At 36.6% G+C, this 26,523-nt stretch overlaps 1 protein-coding gene across 4 annotated transcripts in view; it reads right to left on the reverse strand.

The window, feature by feature from the left end:
- Positions 1-9,375: 9,375 nt before the first annotated feature.
- ORC2 (origin recognition complex subunit 2) overlaps positions 9,376-26,523 on the reverse strand; it is a 50,686-nt gene continuing 33,538 nt past the window's right edge. For all 4 annotated transcript variants that reach the window (XM_082467103.1, XM_082467104.1, XM_082467102.1 and 1 more), the window contains 8 exons: positions 22,946-23,055; positions 20,665-20,797; positions 19,742-19,838; positions 17,642-17,788; positions 16,863-17,034; positions 14,479-14,540; positions 13,327-13,445; positions 9,376-11,181 (listed from right to left, as the gene is read on the reverse strand). In XM_082467103.1, coding sequence (XP_082323229.1) covers positions 11,095-11,181; positions 13,327-13,445; positions 14,479-14,540; positions 16,863-17,034; positions 17,642-17,788; positions 19,742-19,838; positions 20,665-20,797; positions 22,946-23,055 — 927 coding nt within the window. In that variant the 3' untranslated portion in view covers positions 9,376-11,094. The remainder of the gene's footprint in view (positions 11,182-13,326; positions 13,446-14,478; positions 14,541-16,862; positions 17,035-17,641; positions 17,789-19,741; positions 19,839-20,664; positions 20,798-22,945; positions 23,056-26,523) is intronic.

Genomic DNA, 26,523 nt, shown 5'->3' on the forward strand with positions numbered 1-26,523 from the left:
TTGGGCAAACTTGAAACTCTTGGCTGTGTCAGTATAGATGATAGAAACGTGTCACAGCTCACAGGAGATGACTGCTTTACTTTATCGATCAGGGTGGTTGAGGTTATACTGTGTATACATCTCATTGGCCTAAACAAGATTTATTTCTCAGGCACACTCCACATTCATCTCAAATCGGCGGGGGAAATTTGCTGCTTGTAGACTGGGCACTTTTGCAGAGGGAGGGTCTCAAACCATCAGTTAAACATTCCGGTCTGGAAATACATATTCTGTTCAACTCCTTGTCCGGAATTATTCAACCCAGGGAGAGCATGAAGTGCAATCCTACCAATATACAGGAAGAAAGCTGGAAATTGTGATTGCTCCAGTTACAATGCAAATCTTAAATTTTACAATGCTGGCAGTATTTTATAGTGAGGTAGTGCTAAGTGATGTGATCCAGTGCAGTTTCTGAGTTTTGTAGCCACTGCCTTTCCTCTTGGCTTTCCCCAGTATTTTGGGTAACAAAAGGAACAGACAGAACATTTGTTGGACCCCTGCAGTGAGCCTAGCACTGTACCTAGTGTCCTGAGTGTGTGCGTTCCCACTGTGAAGGCGGCGAGTGGAGCGCAAGTGTTATGAGTGTGGAATCTGAACGCCTTGGGTTCACATTTGTCCTGTCTGCTGCGTGACTTTGACAGGCTATTTAACCCCCTGTGTCCCGGTAGCCTCATCTGTAAAAACTGCAGAAATAATAAAACCTAACTCATCGAGGTGGTGGTATAATTCATGTGACTGGCACACATTAAGTGCAGTAAACGCTAGCCGTCGTTAGCTGTCTGGGAGGTGTCGTTATTCCCCTTGTATAGGTGAAAAAAATTGAGGTTTGGAGAGAAACTTATCCAAAGTCCACAGCTGGATCAAACAACTCATGAGGGTTTGTTTCCAAAAAGGGTCGGTGGCAGAGATGGGATTGGACTTCTGACCAGCTCCAGTGCCACTCTTTTGAAATACCACTAATGAAGTGTCCATTCTAGAAACCTAAATGCTAAACACTTATTGGATTTTGGCTTGAAAGATTCTGTATTTCACTCTTCAGAGGATGCTCTTTTAGGATAAATACGATATTAAAAAAAATGTGTGTCAAATCCATTCGTAGCATCCTCTAGCCCTTTTAGTTCCTTAGCTTCCTTACCTGGGAACAGAGAGTTACCTGCTTACCTCTCACTGTTGCCTGGAGACCCAGGTGAGGTTGCTTTACTGAGCAGCATTGCAGTAAAGCCCAAAGCCTAGTGCTAATAGTGGTTGATACTATTCAGGGGTGCCTTACGTGGGCTTCTGCAGCAACATACGTCTAAAGGAATAACAATGCTGCCTTGGGTTGGCTCTGCAATGCCAAGGAATAGTCTGTTTGCCTATGTGAAGATGTGTTTTATTATTTTTTAAAACTTGGTAAGCAAAATTCACGTACTGGTGATGAGACTAGGAGTGAAATCTGCATTACATTTAGGATTCTCGGTACAAATTATAATATTAAAATGAAGGGGAATTATAAAATAGTGGCCTCTTGTTTCCTTTATCTGGAAGAGTCCCCAGTCAAAGTCGTGGCCGTGTGCGCTGGTTCTGGGAGCAGCGTCCTTCAGGGAACAGAGGCCGACCTCTACCTCACAGGTAGGACAGCCTTTGGATCTTTTTTCTGCCCTTTTCTTGTGCATCCCTTCCCTACCTTGGTTTATTTTCTTTCAAGTTAAAAACCAGCATATTTTAGGACAGCATCTGACATATAGATGGATCTAATAATAGCAGGTTTTAGGACAGCATCTGACATATAGATGGATCTAATAATAGCAGGTTGTAGGACAGCATCTGACATATAGATGGATCTGTTATTTGAACCGGAAAATAGGGACTATGCCAAAATTGGGAACATACCATATTCTTTGTGGAGGGGAAAAAATCATTAAACAATTAGATTATCTAAAAAACTGATGTTCAGCATTTATTTAACCTAACTTCTTCCTAAACATGATTTCTCTCAGATTTCATATGTAAGTTAATGGGACACTTTTTACCTTGTCGTCTTAGGTAGAAGATGGTTCCTCTTACTCAGCCCTAAAGACAATCATCAGTTTCTATCAGTTATACCTCCAAAATCTTTCTAGAACTTTTCCCTGTATCTCCATCCAGGCATCCTCTACCTGAAGTACTTCATCAAGCCTCTAATCTTAATCTTCCACACACTCCCCCAAAACTAACTTTCAGAAGTACAAATATGATGGTGTATAATATTATCCAGGCTAAAAACCCTTCAGTGATCTCCGTCAGCTGTCCTGGTGAAGCCTAAATGTTTCATCCTCTTTCAGGCAGCCTTTGCTCATGCTGTTTTCCCTGGCTAAGATGTCTTCTCTTTGCCGCTTTCTTAAACTTCTAGTGGTAAGCTCGCTCAAAGACGCCTCCCCTGAGAAGCTTTTCTTGACAGTGTGCAGCTCCTGCCCCTGATGGTCATGACTGCCTCTCCCGATTCCTGTCACTTTGTTCTTAACCTACAGTATGCATTTCCTATTGGACATTAATTGTTTGGCTCCCAGGCTTTATACTCTGTCCTTGTGGGTAATACCTAACTGGTAACTTGGCCCATCATTCCTCCAAGGAGTTGGAGGCGCTTTGTACACTGCTGCTACCAGCGGTATTTCCACCTCTGCGCCTCCTGAGGGTTAGGAGACTGGGGGTTAAAGATTACTTTTCCCACTTCTAGGACTAGACTCAAGGGTCTTAAGCTCCACCCCGTTCCTTTGGCTACCTCTGGGGCCCTCCATTACTAAGGCCTCTCCTGCCACCCACACCCATGCCTTATTGTCTAGCACACCCCCTTACAGAGGCTGCTGCACTTGAAACATTGTCACATTGCTAAGTATAGAGGTACAGCATCTGAGCAAGCATGATGTATTTTTTGAACCAACTAAAAATGTATGTGACCATTATCTGTTTTCTTTTCTATCCTTCTAAAGATGTAAGATTTTTATAAGCCCTCAAATTTATACCAGATTGAAATAAACTTTCAGTGTATAGGCAATTTGATATCTTACAACATGGTGTTTCTATTTTAAAATTTTAACATTTTACTTTGAAGGAATTTTAGACCTATAGAAAAGTTGCAAGAATAGTACAATGAACTCCTGTATACCCTTCACCTAGATTACTAATGGTTATATTTTGCCACATTTGTACATTTTCTCTCTCTCTCTCTGTAACATATCATACAATATATGTGTGTATATATTTGTGTATGCATAAGTATATTTATATATTTACATGTTTCCTCCCAAACCGTTTTGTAATAAATTGCAGATATGGTGACCTTTCACCCCTAAATACCTCAGCATTATACCTCCTAAGAACAAGGACTTTCTCTTACATGACCATGTTGTGATGATTTCAGGTTGATATCCAATCCACGATCACACACTACCTCTGGAGTAGTTCTAAACTTTGTCTTCAGAGCATTGACATTTTTGAAGAGTGTAGGCCATTTGCTTTGTTGTATATCTCTCAGTTTGGAGTGTCTGTTTCTTCATAAATAATGACTTTTTTTAAATTAGTTTTTTTATTATGAAGCAATATGTACATAAGATAAATTCACACAGTTCCAAAATGTTAAAATGTCCTTCCTATCTGGTTAGTTGGGGAAACAGAAAATATCTTCTTATCTGGCTAACTTAAGATGTCTATGGTCTGTGAGGCATCACTTTGAATATAACTTCAGGGATGGGAAGCGCCAGCCTAAAGACCAGTTTCATCACCCTTCCTTTGAGCTTGACGTGTTAGGTCATAAACGGTAATAACCTAGAAAGACCAGCAGATGGCGAGCTTGCTCCTTGCAAATATAAATTGTCTTTCATTTGCTTTTTCTTTCCCATAGCTGCCATCCTGAGCCAGCCTTTCTTTCCTTTGTCTTCTGGTGTTATTGCAGGGTCTTTATGGATTTTCCCACTTCCATGCCTTCTCCAGCCAGTGCATTTATAATAGTCCAGGCAGCCAGATTGTCTTTCCTAAAGCATGACTTCTAACTGAGCCACCCCAGTGTCTTTTTCTCCGTTTACTTTTTCTCTACTGTTACATAGATTAAGATGTTTTAAAAGGTGCCTGAATAAAAACTATTCCTTATAATGAAATGATGCATATTTGGGTAGGGGGGGGGTGTGGGGAATTGAAGATTTGGGCAGGGGGGATTTTTTTTCTAAGAACCTTTTTATTTAATGCCTTTATGTCTCTTAAGTATATTTCAAAATTATGTTTTTTATGAACAAGCCAAATTGTGCATAATATATTTTTGCTCTTAAGTTGGAAGTCATCAGATTCATAAATGGTGTTTTTTAAAATTCAAAACATTTGAGTTTTCCCAAAATCTTTTCACAAAAGATGAGATCCTCTTCCACCAGTAACTTCAGAATTTCTAGGCGTTTTGCCTAAGTCAAAGGAAAATACCTTGCTTTTAATTTAGAAATAACCTTAAGTTCATTTCATCCTTATGAATTAGACTACGGTTGATGCTGAAAATTTTGGTACAAAGTGTAAAGGAGTCTCTGGGAAGTAAGCCTAGGATTTTCTTTTCTTTTTTTTTTTTTTAAAGATTTATGTATTCATTTTATAATTTATTATTGCTGCATTGGGTCTTTGTTGCTGCACACGGGCTTTCTCTAGTTGCGGTGAGTGGGGGCTACTCTTTGTTGCAGTGTGTGGGCTTCACATCGCGGTAAACCTAGGATTTTCTTGAGGTATTTGCTATTTAATAGTTACATAAGAAAGAAACTTTTTGAAAGCCCCATTTTACTTAGCAATGGTCATTTATTTTATTGTGGAAACATTTTGAATGGGTGTTCCTACAGGTCTAGTTATGGCAGTATCAGATACTGTTGGATGTGTGAATTTGGTTACTTGCCTTGGGTCTGCCAAGGAGAAAGAATTTGGAATTCTGTATCTCTTTTTAAATTGGAGGACATGTAAGAAACATGCATATAACTTTCTAGATTTCTATGTAAAGTTCTGCTGTATTACATTTGCTGCATACATAATGCAAAGTTGGTATTTCTGCTGTTACGGTTCAGCATTCCACAGACTCTGTGTCTAATATTTAAGTGTTTGTTCTTTCTTTTGTTGGCAGGTGAGATGTCCCATCATGATGTTCTGGATGCCGCTTCCCAAGGAATAAATGTGATCCTCTGTGAACATAGCAACACTGAACGAGGCTTTCTTTCTGATCTTCGAGATATGCTGGGTGCTTACTTGGAGGATAAGATTAATATTATCGTGTCAGAAATAGACAGGGACCCTCTTCATGTGGTATAATGCATGCAGGAACAACCAGACGACACAGTCTACAAATCGAATGGCTCCCAACTCAAATGCGTAACATGAATCAGTGGGGTATCCTTCTGAAAGAACGTCTTAGAAGGTACATTATCATTTCTGGTTTCTTGATCTGCTTCACCAGATGTTCTGTAGCTCAGAAGGTAAAAACAATAATGTAATTACCGTTAAAGAACAATTATTATAAAGAACAAATTAAAGAATATATTGTATAATATGTATTCATTATAACCTCTAGGAAAGATGGAGTAAACCTGTTTACTTAACATTCTTGGGAAATATCAATAGCTCAAGTAATCATCTCCTTAGCTTAATTATAGATGGGATGTGTCATTCTATATCTCTCTGTCCTTAGTTATTTTAAAAATATACTTTTCCAAAAAAATATATATATACATATAAACTTTAAAAACTTGGGATTAGAACACCTATATATAGGTAGTAGCCTCCGGAGGGTGATAAGGTCTGTCTGTATGTTTCTGTTCCTAGATCACTAATCTCCCACCTAAATTTCAGAATCAGGATGAGATTTATCAGGATGAGTTTTTTTTGGTTTTTTTTTTGGCCATGCTGTGCCGCATGCAGGATCTTAGTTCCCCAACCAGGGATCAAACCAGTGCCCCCTGCAGTGGAAGCACAGAGTCTTAACCACTGGACCACCAGGGAAGTCCCTCAGGATGAGTTTTGCTTTTTGTTTTAAATATACATGATCATTATTCATGTAATTATTGCTTTATTGCTTTTTAGGTAACTCACCTGTAATTTTATTAGTAATGTATTCAATATAAAGATGGTTAACTTTCAAAATAATGTTAGTGATTGCTTATACAGTATTAATTTTGTGCCAGGCACTCTTCTAGGTGCTTTATAAACACTTTCAATCCTTTATAAACAAGCATATAAGTATTGTTACTCCCATTTTACAGATGAGGAAACTGAAACAGAGGTTAAGTAGTTTGCCCAAGGCCACGTAGCTAGGAAGTGATGGAGTTAGGACACAAACTCAGGCAGTCTGGCTCCGGAGCCTGTGTGCTTAACTACAGTGTATCTTAATCAAATACATTGATGACAGAACTGATATAAGAGGTATGGAAGAAATCCTGAAGGGAAAAAAAAACCCATTTTAACTGTGATTTTCTCTGGGGGGTATGATGAGAGGTGTCTTGGTTTTGTTTTTTTTTAATAATTTTAATTTTTTTTTTTTTTTTTTTTTTGGCTGTGTTGGGTCTTCATTGCTGCGCGTGGACTTTCTCTAGTTGCGGCGAGCGGGGGCTACTCTTCATAGCGGTGTGCAGTTCTTCTCATTTTGGTGGCTTCTTTAGTTCCGGAGCACGGGCTCTAGGCACGCAGGCTTCAGTAGTTGTGGCACACGGGCTTAGTTGCTCCGTGGCATGTGGGATCTTCCCGGACCAGGGATCAAACCCATGTCCCCTGCATTGGCAGGCGGATTCTTAACCACTGCACCACCAGGGAAGTCCCCGAGTTTTTTCTTTTTAATGCTTTTATATGTATTTCCAATTTCTCCACTGAGCATGTTACTATGGTAATGGCAAAAGCAAATCTTTTAAAATACTATTTGTCTAAGATGAGAAAGCATAGAATTTTATATTTCCTTTGTAGGATCCTTTTCCTACCAATCTTTTTTCTCCTGGAGGCTTTGGGATCCTAACTTATAAATTATTCTTGGTGGTTCATCTGTAATACTGATTCACTACAGAAATAACCAATAGGAGTGAGCCTTATGAAATGCCCCCCAGTTAAGAGTTGGAGGAGCCACCAAGAAAGGTAGGAGAACAGCTAAGTGTCAGAAGCCAAGAAGTAGAAAGCTTCAATGAGATGGTCAGCTTTGTCGAAGTAGAGAGAATGAGATAGCAGCTTTGAGAGACTGTCTTAATGGTATTTGCTTCATTCATTCATTCATTGTTTGCTTTCTGTGTGCTGGGCCCATAGAGATGTGGGGAGGATAGGACAGAAATTTGGATGACGGTTACAATAAACTCTTAAGTAACTACGATCAAGATATGCATAGGGTTTATAGGGAAGGTCTTCTGGGGAAAGGGGGTAGAATTCAATCAAGAGGGACAGCTTGAACAAGTGCACTAAGTAGAGAAACAGCACAGCACATTGAAAAACCCAAGTAATTAATTCATTATTGTCACGGTGGAAAGCACAACGCAGGGAAGGTACGGTCAGTGGTGATGATGAAGAAATAAACTGAGGCCAGTAGCTCTCAAACCCTCCTTTTTTCTTTATAGCACACTCAAGGTGTGATGTGATTTCATCTGTAACAGTGACTGACGACAGCAGTAAGGATCTCAGTGGAGTTGAAGTAATTTTATGTTAAATCCAGTTTCTTTACTGGCATGCTAGGATTTCTAAATAATTAAAAATACCCCCAAACACATCCTATGCAGGATTTATTTTTATTTTTTATTTTTTTCTTCCTGTGCAGTTTTTAAAAAATAAAGTACCACTCGAGATTATTTACTTACAGCTGTCAAATTTTCTGAACTGTTAACTTTAACGTGTTGATCGCTTCGTTGTATATACCACTGCTTTTCAAACTTTAATGGGTACCAGAGCATCTGGAGATTTAGTTAACATGCAGATTGATTCAGATGCTCGAGTAAGGGCCCAAGCATTTCTTAAGTTCCCAGCAGATGCTCATGCTGCCATTTTGAGGACCACACTTTGGGGAGCAAAAGTAAAGATGCTAAAGCATTTAGGTGACCTAAATACTTAAGACTTGAGGCCCAAGTGATATATGCCAAAATAATGAAAATTTGGTAATGAGCTTTGTTATACTCATGCTTAAAGTTATATTTTCCATAGCATTAGTTATTTCAAATTTACTTTATTCAACACATTAAGGATACTGTAATTTTTAATGCTGTTAAAACCTCAACTAGGTATTTCACATCACATTTTCATATTCTCTCAACTGCCTAGCACAGAGCCTTCTACTTAGTAAGTTCTCAACAAACATGAATTAACATGGCTTAACAGCAATTTGAAAAATTAAAGTATGGGAGACTCTCCCAAGGGAGAGAAATCAAATAATTACAAAAAGCCTGAGAAAGTCATTTACATGACAGTTTATTTATCCCTTGGCTTTTAGGAGACACAATCTGTGATGAGGCAGACTCTCATGACTCACTGTTAGATCTGAGAGCTACTCAGGACTAAGCTGGAGGAGTCACCTCACCTCCTAGAATGTAGGAAAATACATTGTGAACTTGCTACTGGCTCCAGGTTTGAATTGGTTGGGGGGAAGAATACAGTTGACCCTCAAACAACGTGGGGTTTAGGAGTGCTGACCTTCTGCACAGTAAAAAATCCAAGTATAACTTATAGTTGGCTCTCCCTGTGTAGGCTCAGTTTCTCTTTATATATCCGTGGGTTCAACCAACCGTGGATTGTGTAGTACTGTAGTATTTACTATTGGAAAAAATCCGCATTTAAGTGGACCCACACAATTTAGACCTGTGTTGTTCAAGGGTCAACTGTAGATTTCTAAAGTTTTGTTAGTAATTTTTTTTTTAAGTAAAACCTATGCACCATCCCTCAAACTTACTGATCTTTTGTATGAATGACATGTTCATATATTAAAATGACAAACATGATGCTAAGAAAGTTCGTTTTCTGGAGTATCACAAGAACCGTTTTAGAACAACTCCCTGCCTAAGGAATTCAGTATTACGCCAAGTTTGTAGAGTGTTAACTGTCTGTCCTGCATCCCCTGTGCCTTTTTTGGCCTATTTTAGCCATTTTGTTAAGAGAGGCCAGAAAAATCTTTCAAGGTTTCAGGTCTGTTGAATCTTGCGAGAAGCGAGTTAACAGCAGAAGTTTGGAGCCTTAGCAATCAAACTGATAGAGCTTAAGCAACACTGATGTTGAAACAAGGTAATGAAGAACGTATAATTCTGCCAAGATCACCATCAGAACTGTAAGATGCACTCATAAAACTTGTGAAGCACTTCAAGATATCTTTAGTAAAAAAAACCAGTATTATAAATGAAAAAAAAATGGTTATATCCAAATTGGTTTCTTTATTAATAGTAAAGACTATTCACACATACTGCTTGCAAACAGTATAGACACAAAAATTATAAAAATAAACCAGTAGATATTTAAGGGCAAATGCAAAGTTTGCACATTAGTTCATTAAAGATTTCGTATACTTTTTTATACTGTAAGTTATTATAAACTAAATATATTAAGCAAAAAACAAAAACAAGGTGCAAACCAGCAAGTATCATATGCCACCATTTGTGTTTTTAAAATGAGAAATACAGACAAATACCCTTAGATGTGCATAGAATACCTTGGGAAGAATGCTTAAACCGCTGTCAATGGCTGCCTAAGGGACTGGATCAGGGGATGGTAAGGAAAATCACTTTTCATTGAATATCCTTTGGTACAATTTAAAAATTTTAGAATCCTATTCATGTATAAATTTAAATATTTTGATTAGTAATTATGCTTAAGACTAAACCCCTTAATACATGGATTTAAAATAAAATTCATTATATGACACAAAGAAATGATTTTAAAAATTCTGATCATTTTGGGAAATACTTTCATAAAAGGGGTTTACAAGATGAGAAATGAGTGAGAAATGCTGATGCAGTATATTACAGTGATATTTTAATGAAGAATTTCATTTCCAAGTATGAAATAGTTCAGGGAGTATGTGAAGACTATCAGCTGACTACAGTGGCCAAGATTAGCCTTCTTTTCTTTCCTAAGAGAAAAAAAGGCTTTGAGTATTTAGGAGGTTTGAAATTGTCATTTTAAGAAAAAAAACTGAAATGTCTTACAGTGAATTTTAGGCCTGCTTGATAGAGACATCAAATTCATTTAAAGCCAGCCATTAATATGCTGCTCATCTGCATGTTATTCAAGAAAAGAAAAACATGTTGATATACAAGAATAGTTAAATTTTTATTTTCTGTTGCCTTGAAAAAATAACTAAAATGAAATTCAGGTTTGTGTTTCTCTAGCCTGGCTTCTAACTTGTATCATGAAGGTGACGGCACAGACATTAACTGTCCTGAGCAGCGCGATCTGTTACTGTTCATGTGCTTTCTGGGATGGGCACGCACCCTATATACGCTTCATGTTTTTCCTACTCTCCCAACTGAACAGCATCGTGCTCCTTCTTCCTCTATCAGCATGCAGCCTAAATCCAAAAGGAGAAAGCTGAATCACCCACTTTCCCCCAACCTTACACCTTTTGTTAAGCCATTTCAGAAACAGTAAGAGATGATCTGCCTTCTCTGTTATACTCTTCAATTCTGACACATGGAATAGCAAATAAAGCCGATTTACGTGATGCTGCAGTGTCTTTGTACTTCCACACTCTGGAACAAGCACATTTGCAAATAGCTCCAGGAGTGTTAAAAGGCCCTCGAAATATTAGGAATATCATCTCTGGTATAAAAGAATTCAAAACATCCAGTTCCAAATAGTCCCTGAGCACACTGTCCCTTCCAGCAAGGAGTCTCCAGAGAGGTAATGAATGAAAGGCACGTTGTCTCCAACTTGAGGACCACTGCATAGTACTAGGATGGTACACCAGCCAGGCTAATAATCAAGGTTCTAACTGATGACATTCCCCCTCCCAATTTTAAATCTTGTACATTGGAAAAAGAGTCTAACATTGGATGTAAACACAACACTTTAGACTAGAGGAGTGGCAGCTGGGGTACAACTCTTCCACAGAAGATTCAAGAGTACAGGAGAGCTTCAGAATTCCTCTTCTTCCTTCTCCAAGAAATCAGTCAATGTTCCATTGTCAACAGGAATTAATAAATATTCCACTCCATCAGTTCCCTAAAAGATGTAAGAATACCCTGGATGTTAGTCATTCGTAAAAGATATATTTGAATCCTATTGTAGGTTAAACAAAAAATTGCCTGGATTTCATTAATATTTTATATAAATGTAAAAGTATAAAAATTAAGGCCAGAGGGCACACAGGCATATATATCTATTAAATACACGGAATTTATAATTAAGCCGCTTTATAGTGGAAAAGACTAAAGGATGAGAAGGTGGGTATTTTATTTTCCACCTGCCTGCTCTTTCTAAAATCTTATACCACTGATTTCTCTTTTAGTCCCGTTTCAACTGGATCCTTCCCATTGGCTAGAGGTTCGGGTATCTCCTATTTTAAAATAACCCTCACTAGATTCCTCATTCTTCTCCATCCGTCATATAACCCTGGCACCTTTCCAGAAGAGTTGTCTATAAATGGTGGTCTCCATTTCCTTGCTTTTCACTCAACCCAGGCCAACCTACCTACTGCCACCATTATCATGTCACCAGAAGAGCTTTTGCTTAGCCCACCAAGGAATTCCAGTTTCCTAAATTCATTATGTATCTTCAGTCTTTGTCTTTTTGGCCTCTTGGCAGCTCCTGAGACTGCTGACCTTTTTTTTTTTTTGGCTGCACCACGCAGCATGTGGGATGTGGGATCTTAGTTCCTTGACCAGGGATCGAACTCGTGCTCACTGTGTTGGAAGCGTGGAGTCTAAACCACTGGACCACCAGGGAAGTCCCTGACCTTTCTTATATTATGCTTCTCTTGGCTTCTGTGACAACTTAGTTTTCTTGGCTCTGTGGCTGTTTCACCTCTGCAGGCTTATCTTCTACTTGGCCGTTAAGTGTCACGCTGCTAGGCTTAGTTCTTGGCCCTCTAATCTCACTGTATGTCCTCTCTCTAGATAGTCTCACCAATGCCTGGTTTCAGTTATAACTTAAATATGTAGGAATCATAACCTTGTATCTCTAGCCCAGATCTTTTCTCTGGTATCTTGTCCCAGGAATCCAAATGCCTAGCTGACATCTCTACTTGGAAATCTCAGAAGAACCTCAAACAGAGGAAGTCCAAACATACAAGACCATGAACTCATGCTATGTCTCCCCCAAAATGTAGCTCTTCCAGCTTCTCATCCAATGATCCCACCATCTCTCTGGTCATGCAAGCCAGAAACCAGGAATCACTCTTGACACTTTCCTTTCCCTTGGCTCCCATATCCAATCTGTCATCAATTCTTGTCAATTTTGAATCCAACCACTCTTCTCTCTTTACCCTAGTCCAGATTACCATCATCTCACCCAGGCTACTAACACCTTTCTAGCTGGTCTCTGTGCCTTGACTTCCGGCAATCACCATCTTACCCTGCCCCATTCCACTCTCCATACCATTGTCAGAACAATTTTTTAAATGACTTCCCATTATTTCAGAATAAAGATTAAAACCCTTTCCTTGGCCTGAAAGTCATGCATAGTCTAGCCCTTACATCACGATCTTTTCAGCCTCATCTGTGTCACGCTGGCTGCCTTTTCGTTCTGGGGCCTCTTTACATGCCGCTCCTGCCTAGAATTCTCTTCCCTTCCCTCTCTGACTAGTTATCTCCTAGTCTTCCTAGGTCTCAGCTCAGTGGTCTCTTCTGATACCCATAACTAGGTCAAATCCACCTATTGTCATATGCTCTTTCAGAACCATGTCCCTTCTGATCACAGGACTTACCACAGTTTAAATTTTACGTGTGTGTGATTATTTGGCAAATGTCCATCTCCTCCATTAGACTTTAAGCTTTATGAGAAAAGAAATTAGGTTTTTGCTAACTTCTGTATCCTAATGCTTAGTGAAATATCTCATATAAAGTTAGTGCTCAATAAATATAGACTGGATTAATGATAGGGTAGAAGGAAGAGAGGGAGAAGGAAATAGGATTATTTGACTCGTTTCTAATGGCCTGTTACTCTGGACTAGAAGTCATAAGTCTTCTGATCTACTCTGAAGCAGAGTACTTTTACCTTCTCTCTGTCTACAGAACTCAAATGGCACGCTGCCTAAATGGATCCTTGTGACCCATCAGGCAACCTCAGTTTCATAATCAGGCATACTTGTCCTTCAGTAAATGAGATACACTAATCCTGGCACACAATGCTACAGCAGCAAAGTCTCACCTTCTTTGTTCTTATAAGCTTGTGGTCCCTAAATTCAGTTAATTGGGCCCGAAGTGTCAGATCACTATTGACGAGGAATGCCTCCCGACACTGCTGGTAAAAGTCTTGAAAAGAAAGTCCTGGAGAGTTCAAAAGATAATGTGAACATAAGTCAGTATTTAAGACATGACCCCATATATGGATACCCATGCCGAAGAACACAAAAAAAAAGTGCTATTACCAAAGTATGTCAAAGCAGCCAGTAAGTGTTGAAGTAAGTATCTCTGGAAGAAGCAAAGCTAGGGAATACTTAGGTGTTATGTACTGTGGCTTACATTCTTAAAAGAGAACTGACTGGTTGAAAGCAGTCAGCTGTGGCCAAGTATGACATAATCCCATGGGCAGTTTTAAACAGCGTGAATAAAGTTGACTTTTTTTAAAAAGCGGGAACTAGTAAGTCAAAGGAGAGCTGAATGATTATTAGAATGTGTGTTTAAATTTAACACATTATTTCACTCAAGGGGAAGAAAATCTAAGATGCCCAGCATATGAAATATATGTAGTTGGTAGACACACATCCATAGGTAGCACAGGAAATCTTAAAAGTAAGCTGGATTTGTCTTTCAATTTGTACTGGCAAACAGCCTGTTCAGCAGTGTATCTGTAGGGCTGCTTGAAAATTTTTGATATGGCAGACACGATATCACAGAGCAAACCATTTATTCACTGCTGTGAAAAACTGCAGTGCTATTATTAGATTCTAGAAAAAACAATTTATGGGATGAAACAGAAAGTCACACAATTTAATATCATAAATATTGGATACCATGGGGCTTCCCTGGTGGTGCAGTGGTTAAAAATCCACCTGCCAATGCAGGGGACACGGGTTCGAGCCCTGGTCCAGGAAGATCCCACATGCCATGGAGCGGCTAAGCCCGTGCGCCACAACTACTGAGCCCACGTGCCATAACTACTGAATCCCGCACGCCTAGAGCCCGTGCTCCCAACAAGAGAAGCCACCGCAATGAGAAGCCCGCGCACCGCAACGAAGGGTAGCCCCCGCTCGCCGCAACCAGAGAAAAACTGCGCGCAGCAACGAAGACCCAACACGGCCAAAAATAAAATAAATAGAATAAAATAAAATAAATTAATTAAAAAATATATATTGGATACCAATGTAAGAAGGGTTATCCTGGTTATCCAGCTGATACTTTATTAGTAGCCTGAAAATCCCCCTAAGGAAAAAAACAAACAAACAAACAGGAATTCAAATCCACAATGTTAGCATTCAAAGATAACAGCTAATAGTAAAATACACAAAGAGTGTGAAACACCTGGCCTGTCTGTATTACCTTCTGTTCCTTTCTCAAGGAACATCGTATCCTGGTCTACTTAAAAAGGAGAAGCTTTTTTATTTCCTTTTAAAGAAAAACTAGGAGTACAGCTGACCCTTGAACATCACGGGTTTGAACTGCGTGGGTCTACTTATGCGTGGATATTTTTCAACAGTAAACACTACAGTACCACACAGCCCCCAGTTAGTTGAACCTGCGGATGCAGAGGAACTGAGGAAATGGAGGGCTGACTGTAAGTTAGGCACAGATTGACCCCCACGTTGTTCAGGGTCAACTTGTTTTTTTTTAGACTACAGGTTGGTCCACTATAGAAAACTTGGCATATATAATAAAAACTAAAGAGGAAAATATTAACCCCATAACTTTAAAATAACAGCCACTAACATTTGATGTGGAGATCACACGTGCATATGCTGCTTTCTCAAGTCTTTGTGGAACAAGGCAGTGTGAAAACATAAATTCATGCATTTACATATGGCATACACCATTTTATACCTCTCTTTTTCACTTATTGACTTTCCCATGTCTTTAAAAATTCTTCCTAAAGTTTTTAATGTCTGCTCATCTATCGTACCACAAACTGACCATTTCCCTACTGGTTTTGGATGTTCACATTACTTCCAATTTTAATTAATAAAAAATATTAATTTATTAAATTAAATACAATTGTAAATAAATACTCTTTCATATTTTGGATTGTTTCTGTAGGAGTGTGTACCAAGTAGAATTATTGGGTTGGAAGCAGTGTTACATAAACTAAGTTCCCCAGAAATCCCTGGATTTGGCAAAAATTTTAAACCTTTTGCATTTTCATTTTTATGACAGTCTAGAAGATAATTTCTATAAGCATATTTTGGATCATCTGAATGACCACTTTATAACTAAGTACTACCACTGACTACACTGCTGAATTCTGGTGAAGATTTTTTGATCAATCACATTCATACCAAGTAAAGACTAAATTATATTGGAGTGTACAGAATGAACCAAAAAAGCATTGGAGACTAGCACACAGACATTTAGGTATGCCCAACTAAAAAATAATTGCATTAGAGCATTTACATTGCATGGATTCCCAAGTTTATATGTAATAACTTGCAATAGTCCATTAGGAGTAAGCATAATAGTAAAATTAAATGAACACTTTTTCTATTCCCAATTCCATCAAAAATTTTGATTAGATATTCATTTAATACAAATTTCACTATTACTGCATGATAATCTTCAAGTGTACAAAAACAGCTTTATAGAGTAAAAAAATTCACTGAAATTAGCATTTGAGGGTTAACATCACAAGGAAGTCTTGTGATGATAAAGTTGCATATCTTGATTGTGGTAGTTACACAAGGCTACACATGTGACAAAACTGCACAGACCTAAACACACACACATGCACAAATGGGTGCACATATCAATGGTGAAATCTGAATAAGCTCTCTGGATTATGCCAATGTCAGTCTCCTAGTTTTAACACTGCACTGTGGTATGAGATACTGGCAGGGGGTGGTTGGGAAAGGAATGCTCAGGACTCGCCTCTTACGTTTCTCTGTGGCCTCCTGTGAGGCTACTAAACACCTTTTTTCAGCAGGTTAATTATGCAGTTTATTTTTTGCTGGCTTATGCTGTATACAACTTTCCTTAGCCTTTATTAATTAGCTTTTATTAATTCAGATATGCCTCTTGGTTAGGCTCCTGAAGGGCTTCACTGGAGACACTATACAAAGATGTTCGAGATTTAAGAGCATGAGCTTTGGAACCACGCAGATTTGGGTCAAAATCTCTGTGCCCTTTACTATCTACCTTAGAGGAGCTGTGAGGATCAAATGAGCTGTTTCATGTAAAGGGCCCTGTGTTTGAATCATAATGTTCAATATGTAATTAAAAATAACTATCAAATTTAAGTAAAATCCATCAAAATTCTGCTTTTTCCTCTATGATGAACACTGAGATGCTCTTACTCAGAAACATAAAAATCTATTAAAAACAAAAATGCTGGTACTCCTGCTTTATTATCGGGCAATTTGAGACTACTACTGAGTAGTCTGCCTAATGCATAACCCAGTACTGGCAACTATTATTACTACTATTTCTCTCAATCCTGCAAACTAAGTAAGGACTTTAGTATCACCATTAAAACCTAGTATGGCATATCTTAAAATATATAGAGTTTTTTGAAAAAGAAACTATAGTTTTCATTCTTACCTTGCGTTAGGGGTAAGGCTTCGTAAGACATGAGTTAGGGAACTAAGTGGTAGTGATCCAGATTGTTTAACCAGAAGAGAATTCTCATAGGAGGTTTCTTCAGTATAATGACTATATGTAGTAGTTTCATACCAGAGCCAGTTATAAAGACTCTGCTTTGCATGATCCCACACTAGAGTACATGATCAAAGAAAACAAGAATTACTAATTATTTTCATATTGTCTTGTTACTAGATTCCGCTCTAGGAAAGAACAAGAAAGCATTAAATAAAAAGTGAATCCTGAAAATTTTCATTTTTGCTATTTCCCCATCCAAATCAGTACCTCACAATCTAATTTCACTGTCAATCAACATCTGAATCTTTATTTGTATATTAAATACAAGTTAAAATATATTAGCACTACCAAGGCATTCTTTTAAAAATTTTAATAATTTAACATTTTGTTTTATAGGATTATCACAAAGTCTGAATTAAATACATAAAATAAATGTTGCAATTCCACAAAGAAGAGTAGAAAGAAACCAAAATAATAATTGGGTCTCCTCTCCTTCATGAAACTTTAGCTGTAAAACACACCCTTTACTATCTAAATTTTTATTTCCAAGAATTATGTTCTAAATCAGATTGAGGACACCTATATTTTTGGCAACTATGTCTTTAAACACGCAACAAAGGAAAAGCATACTTAAAAACAATAAAAATGCTGTGACAACATTAAGAAAATTAATTTTCAAAGACTGATATCTCAAGAAGGAAAAATAGTAATATTTAACTTACTGAGAGGAGCATTGAGGTGATCAATAGATGCTATAAGGTATATATTACGTAAAGATGACAACTGTCCAATAATCTGCTGGCTTTTGTCTCCTCTCAACATTTGGCTATCCAAATTGTGGATAAGAAGAAAGAGTTCTAAAGAAGACTCTAAAAGGAAAGAGAATGCAATTATTATTTTCAGTGAGTACTTGTGAAGGCCCCTACCACATGTAAGGACTGTATTAAAGAATATATCAAAGTAGCACAGGACAAAAGAACTATTGCTTAGGGGTATGCAATTTATTTGAGAAGCTATGTCAGTCACTCATAAAACAGGCAAGACATTATTATAGTCTTAAAAAAAAAAAAGAAATTCATTGGAAATCAGTAGACACTGGAGCAGTTAGAGACTTAACTGGAATGGTTAACACTTGAATCAGACCATGAAGAAACCAGTTTTAATAGGGCATAGGAAATAAGGCAAGATACATATTGGATTGGAGGTGAATCTGTGCATGTTGAATTGCAAGGTGGGATAAAGGAGGGAGTGGTCCCCTCCTCCAAAAAAAAAGAGTTCTCATTAAGCATTAAGAGAGAATATAGAAAACTCTGGTTATCACAAAAGCCAAGAGACGAAGAGAAGGGGAGAGGCTTAGGATATTGCGCAAAGCATGAGGAAGGTCAGAGAAGTAAAATATCATAAAAGCCAGTGAAGGAAGAATTTGGATGATGAAGATGTCAACACCATCAAATACTGGAGAGATCAAGATAAACAAAGGGTGAGGCAAGGTCAGTGTTTTTAGTATGAAAAAAATTACAGGTGATCTTTAAGCATACAATTCAGGTAGCACAGAGGCAAGAAATTAAGAAGGAAACAAGTAAAAAGTAGAAGGCAGGACATGTCTTCAAAAACTCTCAAATCATATTGAAATAGGGAAATAAAATAGAGTGAAAGGGCAGTAGAATCAGGTAAATATTTTTCTTAAGATGGAAGAAGTTCTATACATGTTTAAAAGCCATTCCTAACTCCCTCAGGAGCTGGTAAGAAATGGGACATTGGCATTTATGACAAAAGATGAGCCTTTTAAAGAGAATAAGTACATTTCTCTTCCACTGGGGATAGAGGGACAAGAGAGACAATATAGTGACAAAGATTCTGAGATGACACATTTTTGAAAGTCCAAGGTTCCTTAAATTCTAGAAGCCACCATAGTCAGTATTTAAATTATATGTAAACAAACATATAATTATTATATTACATATGTAATATACAATTATAATTTATATAATTCATAATTATAAAACATTTATATTATATCTATGTAAAAACATTTATATGATTTATATAATTATAAATTATTTAATATAAATATAAATTATATTTAGATAATACAGATTATATAATATATAAATATTATAATATGGATTATATATAATAGAGTAACTACATATAACTACATATAAATATATATAAAAAAATGACTCAGGCACCTATTTTAGTGAGTGTACAAACAATATCAAAATCATCCATTAAATCATTAAGCATAACCAATTACTCCATTTAATTGTTAAGCAATGACTAAATGACAATTGTTACACCCTAAATAATTTTATTTTTAATTTTCTGAAATGCTCATATAACAAAAACATTCACACCAAAAGAACAAACAAATGTTTTTTTCCCCATTTCTCAGATTTTAGTATATGAAATTATTCAAATGCATTGATATTTACTCAGGATAAAGATAAGAATGCTTTATAAACATATTAAACAATATAAAACTATCGGACATAGAGGTACCAATTAACTGGAAACACTTTACACTGGCCAAACAAAACTTGAAAATTATCCTGAAATAAAAGGTTTTGGGGGAAAAAAAAAGAGGCTTTGGCTATATAAATTCAAGGTAGCAGGAGTAATTCTTTCCTGTTAGGTAAGTGAAGTTCACAGAAAAAGTTCACAGAAAAAGACAGGACAAATTATTTTAAAGAAATCAAAATCAAATCAGCATTGAGAGAAGTGTCATTATTAAAACAATCCTCAATTTTATGTGTACTAGTACACAAATAAGTGTACGCTTAGCTTCACCCTAAAACTACAGAGCATCTCCTTCACATTACCTTCTTTAAATTTGTTTATTATCCAGTCTAGCTGATCCACCACACTGCGGAAAGTACCCATATGATTAAGGACTTCTTCTGTTATAGAATTCAGGATCTATGTCATAAAAGTGCAAGAAGTACATCAGTTATAACTTATTCTGTCATGTAGGATAAATACAACTAGCAAACCAATCCTTTTTTTTTATAAATTAAAAATAAATTTGGATTTCCCACTAAGTCTGAAAAATCACTTCAAAAATTCTACTGGTACTTAAGTACATCTAATTCATTTCTTTGCATAAGTTATCACTAAAAGGAAACAGGGAAGAATAGTAAAGGTGTAAAGATAACATAAGCAGGTAGTAAAAACAAAACAAAACAAAAAACTAACAATATGAGAAATATTAGAAAACTATAGATTTATCAAATGAAAGAGGACCCAAACATTAAGGACACTTTTAGAAAGGAATATTACATTGGTTAATATCCAGAACTCAAAAGGTTTAAATTAATTTCCAAATGATGAAGAGATATGAGCATCTGGAGTAAAAATGATCAAAGAACTATAAACATTCTTATATTTTTATTATTTTTAGAGCACTAAAGTGACATAAAAGCATAATAAAATTGAAGTCCCCCATAATCCTATCCTTGAGAGAAGTACTGTTGGTATTCAATGTAGTAAACAAAGCTAACATTTCCCTAAGATTTAATACATTATCAGTTACCAAATAGGAAATTCAAGGATGGGGATTCAAAGCTAGAACCCTCTGAGTCCAAACACATGATCTTAAGCACTGTGCAATCTTACTAGTGTGAAAACTATTGCAATAAAAACAAAAACTGAATGCTCCAGAATATGAAATAGCATCCTCATTTACATGGGGGTATGGATTGGCAGGGGATATGATGTTGTTCCTTTTAACATTTTAAAAACTTACTGATTTCACACTGATTCCAGGAAAAAAGCCATTGATGACAACATGAATACAATCTTGCAGCATGGTGGTACGAAATCTTTCCAGTAAATCTCTCTTAGAACCCAAACCATAAAGCACAATGTTGAACCCCAGGCTGTAATAAAAACAGCACTCATGAAATTAAAGTTCAGTACTTCTTATTGCCAATTTTATAATCAACCAGTTTCCTTAATTTAAGCTTATAAAGAATACAGGAAGAAATGGCATGGCTAAATAACTATATTGATTCCCAACTTATATAAAGCAAAAGCACAGTTTTATTATCTGTACACCAAGCTTGCAGTTCCAACTTTCTCTCAAGCTCCTACTACCTTTCAAGTAATAAGAGGCAAGGGAGAACATGGCACTAGGTACAAGACACTAAAAAGTCTTGTAGGCTGAAGCAGAGTTTTAACTGATAGATTAAACTGGAAAAGTAATCAGGGGCCAGGTCACAAAGGTGTTGTTAAATCAACTAAGACATGAATTGGATTTTATTCCAAGGAACATGAGCATTTAAAAGTAAATAGTCAGGTGTTAAGTGAAAGGTTTTAATAGGAAAGTTAACATGATCTTTTTAGAAGATTACATTGACTGAGTGGGGGAATGGATAGGAAAACCACCAAATGGATAGGTAAAACCACCAAAGACTATGGACTTGAATTAGGTGTCATGGAGACAAATGTGTCAAGAGCTTTATATGTCAAATCGGTTGGATTTGGAGAGTGATTAGACACGGAAGGTTAAGTGAAAGGGACTACTAAGAATAGCTCAGTTTTTTGGCATAGACTACATGAATGGGGTGCATCCACTATGCGAGGTAGCTGGGGCAGGTGGGATTGAGGGATTTAAGATAAGTTAAATTTTATGTATATTGAATTATTTACAGGACATCCACATGCACACTTCTAATATACATTCACATCTGCTGCTGAGGAGTGAGATCTGGCTGGGCTGGAGATATAGTTATGGCAGTTATTCACATACAAAAAGCAACTGAAGCCAAGGGAGTAAATGAGACAACCCAGAACACCAAGCACTAGGGGTCAGGCTAAAATTCAACTCCATGATTTTTTAACGGAGGTCAATCAGAAACAGTATTTATGTGATGCTCTGTAGCAAGGCAGGATAGCCTGGAAATAGAAAAGAAAAGAGATAACCCCCGAAGGCAGAGATTAGCAAGATAGAAGCAGCAGAAAAAAAGAAGCAAGGGAGTTCAGAGAGCTAGCAATTCTACTAAAGTAGCTGACTATGAGGTCTAGGCTGGGAAGCAAAGCAAATCAAGTTATCAAAGTTGACATATGGGAAGAAAGAAGAATTGGTGGACTGGGGGATGGGATCAGAGTGAAGATCTGCCTTATAAATTCAAAATGAACAGATCCATAAATAGTTATTGAGAGAAAGTGAGGTCCTAACAGGGAAGATAATTATTTTCTTACTAGCATACTCCTTTGATTTATTATTGGCAAAGAAAACCAGGATCAATTGGGGAAAATTGTGGCAATTTTTATGTTCTTACTGCACCATTCACATTTTAGCATAAAATGTGAAGCACATCTTTATACTAAGGTCCTTCTAAAGCACTTTAAGCACTTCTTTATACTAAGGTCCTTTTAAATACGAATATAAAAGTAATTATAGAAAAAAATTACTATGTTTTAATCTTTATCATTCTTCTAGGTGTTTTAATGGAAATTTAAATTTAACCTGAGGTATCTGAAAAATGATAAAATTAAAAAAATATTCTAAGAAACAATTTTAAAATGGTAAAATAATGTTTAGAGAACAGATCTCATGAAATTCTGAAGGTCTATAGTACATGTAAACAGAATGAGATTGAAAGAAAAATATATATTCTTTCATTTTAGAAACTCTGAATTAAAAAAACTGAGTTAAAATCTAACTGATATATTTATCAATCTTGACAAATTATATTTTCAAATATTTTTATAAGTAATAATTCATAATTCTAAGAAAGGCTATTTTACACAATAGCTTTCAAGTCTGATTAAACTTAGAAAAGACAAATTTCTTGAAAATTGTAATTTCTGAGAAGAGTCATATAATAATATGACATTTCTACATCTGGGTCATAAAATTGGGAAAACACCTGTTTTTTCAAATTTTTACATATAAATAAAAATACATATCAAGTTCATTGCAAAAAGAAAATTAAATGTCAAACTGCTTTGATTTTAACATAGATATGTAAATATATATTATTCTTTATTTTACAAAGGTTTACAATGATAATAGTACTTACTGTAACTGCAACATCCATTTATGAAATAACTGTTCATATTGTTGATTTAGTTGTTTAAGTTCAGCAGAAAAGGAAGGAGAAACCTTGCTCAATAAGTTATGCAAAGTTTGCTTTAAAAAAAAAAGGAAGAGGGAGGGAAGAAAATCACTCTCAATCCACATACATCACATCAATCCACACTAAAAATATTTCCTTAGAGGTAGAGGTTAGAAGAGGCCATCAGTGGAAATATTACTTTAATCAGGTTTGGCAATGAGTGCATCTACTGAGAATACACATACTATTTCAATATTTCTTTCTTAAAATGTTTTATACATTCTTTAAGTACAAATATGTAAAACAGTAAAGAATTTGCTACATTTTCTCTAGAACCATTTACATGACTATAAATTCCAAATATCAATATAAGTCTTTAATTTCTAAAAAAATTGTTACCATAAGGAGACGATTAAACCTGCCTCCCAGCTTTGACAACAAATCCAGACACTCTTTTAAAAACCTATGGATTTGAAAAAATGTAAAAGCTTAAGGTAACAGTTCAATATTAATTCTCAGAAAACAGTCAAGTTTCTTTATAATTTACCATTATCATTAGTAAAATTCACTGCTCCTCTTTAAAAGCTGTTTCTAACAAATCCTTTATCTTTCGTAAGTATGGCAAAGTTTTTTAAACAATAATGTAAAAATAAACTGAGGAAGATACATTGCTCTGCACCCAATACTTGGAAATTCATGCTAGTGACTCAAACACAGCTCACTTCTTGAAATGAAAACTCTAGTAAAAAGCTGTATATGCATTTTTACCCTGGCACTACTGTGTTTTCATGATTCTATCCTTTAAGTAAAATATTTTTTTAATACTGAAGACTTAAGCAGCAACCAAGATTCCAGGCACTCTAGCCTATACAGTTTTTATTCATCCATATACTTAAAGAGAAACAGGACAAATTCTAAGTAAAACTGTAAAGTAGTAGCTTTACAAAATTTCTCTCTCCATCTGATGTTTTTTTTCCTAATGTCTAGGGCCCTGAAAAGCAGATAAAGCACTAGTGTCATTTTCAGTAGTTATTTATACTGGATTATCAGAGCATACTCACACTTAGTGTGAACTCTGAAATGTTATGTCACCTATTCACCTTCATTTCAAACTTTAGTATCTGTGCAGAATTACATTATTAGCCCCAATACTTGCCCCTTCTCCTATCCGCACCCTTTGCCATGTGACTTTGCAATCCCCCCCACTAAACGGGTGGAGTCTAGTCCTGTGTTCTGTGACTTTGTTTTCAGCCACGTGATTTACTGTGGCCACTAGAATGAGGCAGAAGTAACACTGAGAAAGTCTGAGCCCAGGCTTTAGGAGGTCTTTTGTTTTTCTACTTCTTCTGTCTCTGACATTGTTATGAGAAGAACATGCCTCTGCTAGCTTTCCAAGGAGGTCCAACAAGGAAGACAGACATGTGGAGCAAATGCTAGATCAGCCAACTCCCAGGTGACCCACAGACATGAGAAATAAATGCTTATTGACACATGTTACTATGACTGTATCTGTCAGCTATGTCCACAATTAATGAAAGACCTCCTTTTCTTCACTATCAGTAACAGGTGTTTCTTTCATCCTCCAACATGTCTTTTTGTCTCTAGGTCCTATGAAGTCCTACTTTGACCCTAGATCCACTTCTCCTTCCCCCATGTTGCTTATATAAAAATACATGCACTAAGGAAGAAGCAAGAGGAACTACAATCCTGCAGCCTGTGGAACAAAAAACACATTCACAGAAAGATAGACAAGATGAAAAGGCAGAGGGCTATGTACCAGATGAAGGAACAAGATAAAACCCCAGAAAAACAACTAAATGAAGAGGAGATAGGCAATCTTCCAGAAAAAGAATTCATAATAATGATAGTGAAGATGATCCAGGACCTCGGAAAAAGATTGGAGGCAAAGATCGAGAAGATGCAAGAAATGTTTAACAAAGATCTAGAAGAATTAAAGAACAAACAAACAGATGAACAATACAATAACTGAAATGAAAAATACACTAGAAGGAATTAATAGCAGAATAACTGAGGCAGAAGAACAGACAAGTGACCTGGAAGACAGAATGGTGGAATTCACTGCTGCAGAACAGAATAAAGAAAAAAGAATGAAAAGAAATGAAGACAGCCTAAGAGACCTCTGGGTAAAACGCAACAACATTCGCATTATAGGGGTCCCAGAAGGAGAGGAGAAAGAGAGAAAGGATCCGAGAAAATATTTGAAGAGATTATAGTCGAAAACTTCCCTAACATGGGAAAGGAAATAGCCACCCAAGTCCAGGAAGCGCAGAGAGTCCCATAGAGGATAAACCCAAGGAGAAACACACTGAGACCCACAGTAATCAAACTGGCAAAAATTAAAGACAAAGAAAAATTATTGAAAGCAGCAAGGTAAAAACGACAAATAACATACAAGGGAACTCCCGTAAGGTTAACAGCTGATTTCTCAGCAGAAACTCTACAAGCCAGAAGGGAGTGGCATGATATACTTAAAGTGATGAAAGGGAAGAACCTACAACCAAGATTACTCTACCCAGCAAGGATCTCATTCAGATTCAATGGAGAAATCGAAAGCTTTACAGACAAGCAAAAGCTAAAAGAATTCAGCACCACCAAACCAGCTCTACAACAAATGCTAAAGGAACTTCTCTAAGTGGGAAACACAAGAGAAGAAAAGGACCTAACAATTAAGAAAATGGTAATAGGAACATACATATAATTACCTTAAACATGAATGGATTAAATGCTCTAACCAAAAGATACAGCCTTGCTGAATGGATACAAAAACAAGACCCATATATATGCTGTCTACAAGAGACCCACTTCAGACCTAGGGACACATTCAGACTGAAAGTGAGGGGATGGAAAAAGATATTCCATGCAAATGGAAATCAAAAGAAAGCTGGAGTAGCAATACTCGTATCTGATAAAATAGACTTTATAATAAAGACTGTTACAAGAGATAAGGAAGAACACTACCTAATGATCAAAGGATCAATCCAAAAAGAAGATATAACAATTATAAATGTTTATGCACCCAACATAGGAGCACCTCAATACATAAGGCAAATGCTAACAACCATGAAAGGAGAAATCAACAGTAACACAATAATAGTCGGGGACTTTAACACCCCACTTACACCAATGGACAGATCATCCAAACAGAAAATAAATAAGGAAACACAAGCTTTAAATGACACAATAGACCAGGTAAATTTAATTGATATTTATAGACCATTCCACCTAAAAGTAGCAGAATACACTTTCTTCTCAAGTGCACACGGAACATTCTCCAGGATAGATCACATCTTGGGTCACAAATCAAGCCTCAGTAAATTTAAGAAAACTGAAATCATAACAAGCATCTTTTCTGACCACAACGCTATGAGATTAGAAATCAATTACGGGGAAAAAAACATAAAAAACACAAACATATGGAGGCTAAACAATACATTACTAAATAACCAAGAGATCACTGAAGAAATCAAAGAGGAAATCAAAAAGTACCTAGAGACAGGGCTTCCCTGGTGGCACAGTGGTTA

This window comes from Balaenoptera physalus, assembly GCF_965194825.1.
Source record: "Balaenoptera physalus genome assembly, chromosome: 6".
Taxonomy (NCBI): Eukaryota; Metazoa; Chordata; class Mammalia; order Artiodactyla; family Balaenopteridae; genus Balaenoptera; species Balaenoptera physalus.